Source organism: Marmota marmota, unplaced genomic scaffold (assembly GCF_001458135.2).
Source record: "Marmota marmota marmota unplaced genomic scaffold, marMar, whole genome shotgun sequence".
Taxonomy (NCBI): domain Eukaryota; kingdom Metazoa; phylum Chordata; class Mammalia; order Rodentia; family Sciuridae; genus Marmota; species Marmota marmota.
The window spans coordinates 4454533-4461875 of NW_025999999.1; the positions used below are offsets into that span (position 1 = coordinate 4454533).

The 7343-nt window shown below is 34.5% G+C and overlaps 1 protein-coding gene across 1 annotated transcript in view; it reads right to left on the minus strand.

Annotated features, from left to right (window-relative positions):
- The window catches only part of Hpse2 (heparanase 2 (inactive)), a 660291-nt gene that overhangs the window by 254824 nt on the left and 398124 nt on the right, over positions 1-7343 (minus strand). Inside the window, exon 4 of the mRNA XM_015494621.2 lies at positions 4723-4896. Within this exon, the coding sequence (XP_015350107.1) occupies positions 4723-4896 (174 nt within the window). The remainder of the gene's footprint in view (positions 1-4722; positions 4897-7343) is intronic.

Genomic DNA, 7343 nt, shown 5'->3' on the forward strand with positions numbered 1-7343 from the left:
ACCTCAAAGACATTCTAGCGATTTCTCTATCCAGATCAAATCAGGATTGCTATACCTTTTGACCTCATCTGGATAGAGAAATCGCTAGTATGTCTTTGAGGTCACTGATGTGCTATTTAAAAAAAGCAGGCAAGAGTTCTATTAGATCATGTCAGGTGGCTGTGTCCCCTTTCACAGTAAATGATGCTGGGCAAAAAAGGGCAGGTATTTAGGAAATGAGTAGAAGGTGATGAAAAGTATTTATTATGTCCCTTAACATGTTTATTACACGGCAACAGTGACTCAGATTGGTGAAAATAACAAATGTAGCCCTTGTCATATCAATGATTGATCAATAGCCCCCCCCCACACACACACAGAGCAGCTACACTACAAGTGTTTTCCTTAACTACCTGACCATGACACTAACCAGAATTTAGGTGAGATACCTAAATTAGGTATCTCATATAGATTCTCCACTATAATAATAAACTCAGATAAAGAACTTATGTAATTAAAATATTACTAACTTCCCTTAATAACCAAAGGATAATTAACTTAAGTGCTTACAAAAGTAAATGATGAATTTATCATAAATTATGTGCATCAATTTTTATTTTTAGCATACATTATTTGTCAGCTTATCAACTTCCCTGATTTATTATTTACTCCTTTCAAAGTATAAATGATTTCTCCAGTTTTAGCACAGGAAGCTTTATGTAGTTCAACAGTTTTAAAATTATCCTGCTTTTACATTTAGGTAATAAACTTCAGGAGACAAGAATCTTGATTCTGTTTATTAACTCTGTCCCAAGGTGCTCTGCCAAGCCAGACAGTAGAGAGCAGAGCAGGAGCTCAAGGATATCTTCCAATTTCCACCTCAGCTTGGCATAATATTTTGCAAAGCACATATCCAATACATACATATGAAACACAAGAATGACTAAATGCCATGAGAGTATGCATGTGGACAGAGTATATGGGAAGGAACTGAGAGGAAGAAGGTGAAGGGGGTGAGAAGCCCACAGGGAGAGGGAAAGGAGAAGAGTAAGCCTCTTTTCCCTTCCTCTCCTTCTTTAACCATCAAACTATCACCTCTAAAAAGACAGTTCTCTAAAGCTCTGATCTGTGACTTAGGCTCATAAATAGTTGGCAATGTATTTGAGGACTGTGGTTCAACCCTTGGCTTTTACAAGGCTATTATTGTTATATATACACAAGTACATGTGTTCAAAATGTATAAATGTACATTTGATTTTAAATGTGCATAAATATATTATACAGTTATCCACATTATTGCAGAGTAAAAGCTCAATAGATGTTGAGAGAATAAATAAAACTGGACTTCCAGAATAAGCAGAATCATCATCTCTAAAGGGCTAAAATTGCTAAGGTAATAAATTTGACTTTATCAAATCACTCAAAGGACAGGCTCCAAGGACCTGAGTCATGAAATTAAAATCAGAGAATAATGGGTAAATATATATAGGTGAGATGTAGGTATAAATATATGATACTGATTGAGTAATTAATTATGGTAGTTTATACTTTCTTATAGAAATGGGCAGATCTGTTTGAGAAGCACATTTATAGTTCATAATGTATTGTGGTGGTCATTCAATTAAAGTTTTCACATTATCTTAAGGTAATTTTTATTATTTTCTCTCTTCTAAAGAGCAAACGCTATTTCCTCAGAGTTTGACTGAAATTCTTATATATGTCCACAGTTTGGGTCTCCACTTCAAATTTTTCTCAGTTTTTCCTTATTTTTGATTCATTGATGGTTAACAGAAATACAAAAGATTAGAATCATCACCTACTATTAATCAGTTACAAAGTTTATAATTTATGGATATTTAAGGAAACATTTTTACCACAGAATGAAATATTGTATCAGGAAAGTCATTCTTTCATAGATTTTGACATCCTAAATGTTCTTAAGCTTTATCTCTTGATATTACATATACCTTGCTTTGATATTCACTAATTTCAAAGGATTAAAAAAAGTAGGTTAGTCACTTGAAATTTAGCCACTCTAGGAGAAGCAAACAAAGAAATGCCTATTTGGCTTTTCCAACACCAGATATTCTCTAACGATAAAATGCTTGTTAACAGGGTATAAGTATATGGAAAGAATGAGTGATGAAGACTGACTAGTTCTATTGTCCCTCTTGAGATTGGAACATAAAGATTACACTATTACCTCTGTCCAAAACAAAATAAGGTTACAAAGAAGAAATGGAAAGAAGACTGGGGAAATACGTTTAGGCCAGAGGATGACCATGCAGATCATTTCTGACAGGAATAATTGTGGGCAGAATACACTGGATATCAGAAAGGATATGTATGATTCTAGCACAAGGAAAACTACTAGTAGTTGATAAATTAATTAAACAAAGAACAAAATGATTATTGTTCAGTTCCTAAAAGGCAAGCTTAGATGGGCAGATAATTTATTAAAATCATATAAAAAATAGAAATGAAGTTTTTAAAAGAGTAGGTGGTGGGGATGGTGGGTGGGGTTTGACAATGCAGCTTAACTCTAGACTTCCTGACTAGAGACAGAAAATTACCTACAGGAATGCTCTCAACAGCATTACTGCATTCTTTCCACCTCATTGAATGGATCTGATTATATTCCTATTTATTCTTATTTATATTCCTATTGTCTTACCTATGACAGAGCCTTTCCTTCTCATAAATGATTCTCTTCGTTAAGGGCCTGAAGTGGCCTTCGTGAAGATAGGAATCAAGAGTTGAAGGGCTTAGTGACCAACATTCTTTTAAAGTAATTAGCTCCATCTCTGAGCTGTTTAGCATAGTTTGAGGGAAGAAGGTGAATGGGTAAGGGCAAAATCTCAGAAGACATAAAAGTATATAGAAAGATGGGTCCTTCAACCCATCCTAACACCAAATCACTCCAGGTATGTCAACTGAATATTAAGTTTAACAAGCTCTCACACTCAGAGATCCCAAAACATCTAGAGGAATCATTTCCATCAGTTGCTCATAGAGAAGTTTTAATTGCTTTAGACTTATCTATAACTAGTTGAGATTTTTTTACAAAACAGTTTTATTTAGGTATCACAGGATTTTTACAAAGCAAACAAATAAAGACAGACTGAAGGCAGACCATGTACTGTGCTGTTCAGCAGAGGCTACAGCTCTCTACCTGAACTCTCCCAAGATTTCTCCCATTCTGAGGGAAGATGAAAGAAAAAAGAATGAGGCGGGTAACATTAAAGCTACATTCCCCGCATTCCAATTAATGGCTACTGATAAGAAAACAGGACATTATCCCTACAAGACCCTTCTCCTTTACCATCTTATGAGAACTTCACATTCTGGAATGCAGTAAATTTATGTGTGAATATAAATCACATATGTGTGCATGTGCATACATACATACAAACAAATATGAATTAGCTACAGACATGCAAGGCCATGAGCAAAAATGTTGAAATAAATTTGTAATAGTAATTTTAGGAAAAGTCTTTTGTTAGACCAAATTGTTTTTGTCTAAGTTTTGCCAAAAGTCTTTTTTTTTTTAAATTAGAGAAACAGAATTTTCAGATTTATAACTGTCCATAATTTTAACTAACATATCGATTGACTCAATATTAGAGAGTCATGGAATCTACAGAATAGTGTATATATCATGCACAAACATATATTATTGAGAAAACTTAATTTTGGAAATATCAAACTCTGCCATGGACTATTGTTTCATGGAAAGAACAATAACAGATGTTACACATACACACACACAGCATAGAGCATGCACATGCACACACATACAAATAATTCAGTGGTTAATCAGGAATAGCTACATTATTTTCAGGACCCCATACAAAATAAAAGTGTGAATCCCCTTTTTAAAAAGTTATCAAAAATTTCAAGATGGCAACAGCAGAACAGTAAACCAAGAATGAGTCTCTTCTAACTGAGGGGTCCTATATGACTACACAGGTTACATACACCTGAAAATAGTCTTGAGGTGGTACATGTCTATAATCCCTGTAGCTCAGGAGGCTGAGGCAGGAGGATTGAGAGTTCAAAGCCAGCTTCAGCAACTTAGCAAGACCCTAAACAACTTAGCGAGACCCTGTCTCAAAATAAAAAGTAAAAACATCTGGGGATGTGGCTCAGTCATTACGAGCCCCTGGGTACCAATCGGGGGAAAAACCTACCTTGATTAAACAGCTTACAAAATGCTAGGTTAAATAATGTTGAACAGATTTCTGTGTAGCAGAACTTCTCAGAGACTTTACATGCTAATGTACATTGTGAACCCTCAAGAGGTTCTTGTACCATACAGCATTCCTCAAATATATTTGAGCATAGCTCTTTTGAATTATGATTTTATAAGGATCATCTTGTAAGGCCAATATTCTGTAGAATGAACATTGTACATTGAAGCTCAGGCTGTGCTGAGAGTTTGTATCTAGTTAACATCAACTTGTTAGTCACAAGTCACTGACCATATTTTCCCCATTTTTGTACCATTTTCCTTATCTTTTAGAACGATAACTGTAAATGCAAATGGAGTGGCTTCACCAAGTCTACTGTCCTTAACTATTTGGTCTTTTACTATATGCATATTTAACTCAGTGGACTAAATATCCCAAATAATTTCTGGACTAGTATACTAGAGACGGTCTGATGATTGAGATTATACCCCAAACCAACTTATTTTCTTCTCCTTTATCTTGTCAATTCAGAGGAAATAATATCCTTACTTACCATTACCCAGTTCCCAAGAAATGTTGTACTTTTTGCTGGCGCTGTACTTCAACAGACTCAGGGCACTAGAACTGTTCCAGGAGTTATTGGGATTACGACGCAGTGCATTTAGAGCAAATATCAGGTGGAGTCCAGAGCAATCAGCAAAGTTATAAAGTTTGTCTAGAGACCTGGCTGGGAAGAAGCAGAGAAAGGCTTATAACTTTCAAATCAATATCCAACAAAAGGAAAATATTAGCTGCTAAAAAAAGGCCTTTCTATGAGCTTCCTGCTAATAAGAAATTGCACAGACAGGCTTCTAAAAGGGACAATTTCCTTTTGGTGTGAGATGCAGTTTAAGGTGATTTTAGAAAGAAGCACAAAGGGGATTGGAGGTGTAGCTCAGTGGTAAAGTGCTTGCCTACCATGTGTGAGGCTCTGGGTTCCATATCCAGCACAAGCAAAAATAAATAAATAAAAATAAAAAGTAAAAGTAAAAACAATCAAAAAGCCCCCAGAGAATTCCAGAAGCTGCAAGTTGGCAATCATGTCTAACCTACTCTTATTGTCATCTTATTTTGTTAACAAACAATTGAATTGCTGATGTTTAAAATGAGACAATTCCAGAGTAGCTGAATTTTTTTACTTTTTCAGGAAAAATCAGAAGATCTGCCACTGTTGCATATCCTGCAGGACATGGCAGGAATAGTGTCTGATGAGTCTTAGGAAAAAACGCAGCCTACCAGGACTTTCAAAAAATGCCAGTCAAGTCCATGTTTCTAATATTTTTGAGTATGGAAATACCATAACCATTACTAGGATATGCTCATTTCAAGCTGATCCCAAATAACATCAACTCTATAACCCCACGTGTCTCATAACCATCTCATTTCATTTCTGTTGCCATCATTCTTGTCCGGTCCTTGTTTCCAATTGCATGAATTACAACTATGTCTGTATTTTCCTGTCTCCTTCTAGATTCTTCCCATCTTGCCAATAAATCTTCTCTCAATCACCTTTATCAGTTTCACTCACCCCTCGAAACCTTAGCATATTCTCAAAACCCTTTTCTTCCTCAGTTCAAGACCTCTATGAATCACCCTTATTTTTTTTTCCTACAATGTTAGGCATTTCTATTTCTCTCAGGGTTCTTTGTTGATGTCAACCAGTTCAATGTATTATAGAATTCTGTGACCTGTTGACTTTTGCTCTAAATATTTTCCTCATTTGGCTTGCCCTTATTCAGTTTTGTAGCATATCCAGGTTTTACTTGTTCTTTTAGGCAGTGTTTCTTAAGGTATGGGTAACATGACTTCGGGTGATATGTTATTGTTAAAAATATTTTAGGTTAATAATTATGTACAGGGGTTCACATTATCTTCATATTCATTATCCAAGCTCCTAGAACAGAGTTTGTCAAATGAGGTTCATGAAACACAAAAGTTCCACAAGAGGTCATCAGGGGTTTGCAAAAGATGATGCATAGAGAATAAGGCTGTTTTATAAGCAATTTTGTTATAGGTCTTTTAGTCTTTTAAAGTAGAACTATGGTCATTAGATTGAGTTCATTATTAGTATTTGAAGTGAGATGCAGTAAGGCTGTGACTTTCACTTTCTTACATGTGCAAGAAGGCATTTTTTAAGAAGCATTAGGAATAAGCACTGAAATTGTCTCATTTCATTTGAAAATAAAATCCATTCGAACTATCTCACATTCTACCCAGAATTGAGCAACTAGGCAAAACAACAAAGAGCATAGGTTTCAGATTAAAGAGACAAACTTATTTATTTTTAGTTCCAAAACAGCAAAAGCAAAATGCATTTATAGGCCTATTAAAATCATCATAAAACCAACACATGTGTATAATAATTTTATAATTATATACATGCAACTCAGTAAGAAAATGGCATTTTTAAAAGTCTTGTGTAAACTGTATCATAGGCTATAATTTAATTTAAATGCCACTAATAAATTTTTCATATTCAAAATAATGTTAATTAAAGAAAATTTATAAACTTTATTCAAATTAAACCTAAAAACCTACCTATCAAAAATTGTGACTCATATTGGTATAAAAAAATTACTTAATAAACACTACTTATATTTATTTGCCTTATCAGATTCTCAAATTCATGGAAAGGAACTAATTGGACTAATTTCAAGAGATAAAGTTAACAACTTTTTTCAAGAATTGTTGTACAAAAAGTAATTTTTAAAAATTTAAATAGGAAGAGGGAAAAAACCTATACCTGTACTTTAATATACTACATATTATACCTCAATACCATTTGCACAATGGAAAGTTTTGATAAGACTTTTAGGCCTACTTGGGTAAGATACAAAAAAAATTATAACTTTTTTTTTTATTTTTTTTTTATTTTTTTTTTTAATTTTTTATTGTGGGTTGTTCAAAACATTACAAATTTCTTGACATAACATATTCGACACTTTGATTCAAGTGGGTTATGAACTCCCACCTTCACCCCATACACAGATTGCAGAATCACATCAGTTACACATCCATTGATTTACAAATTGCCGTCCTAGTGTCTGTTGTGCTCCGCTGCCTTTCCCATCCTCCACCCTCCCCCCTCCCCACCTCTCCCCTCCCCTAAATCTGTGCTGTTTTAAACCACTGAGT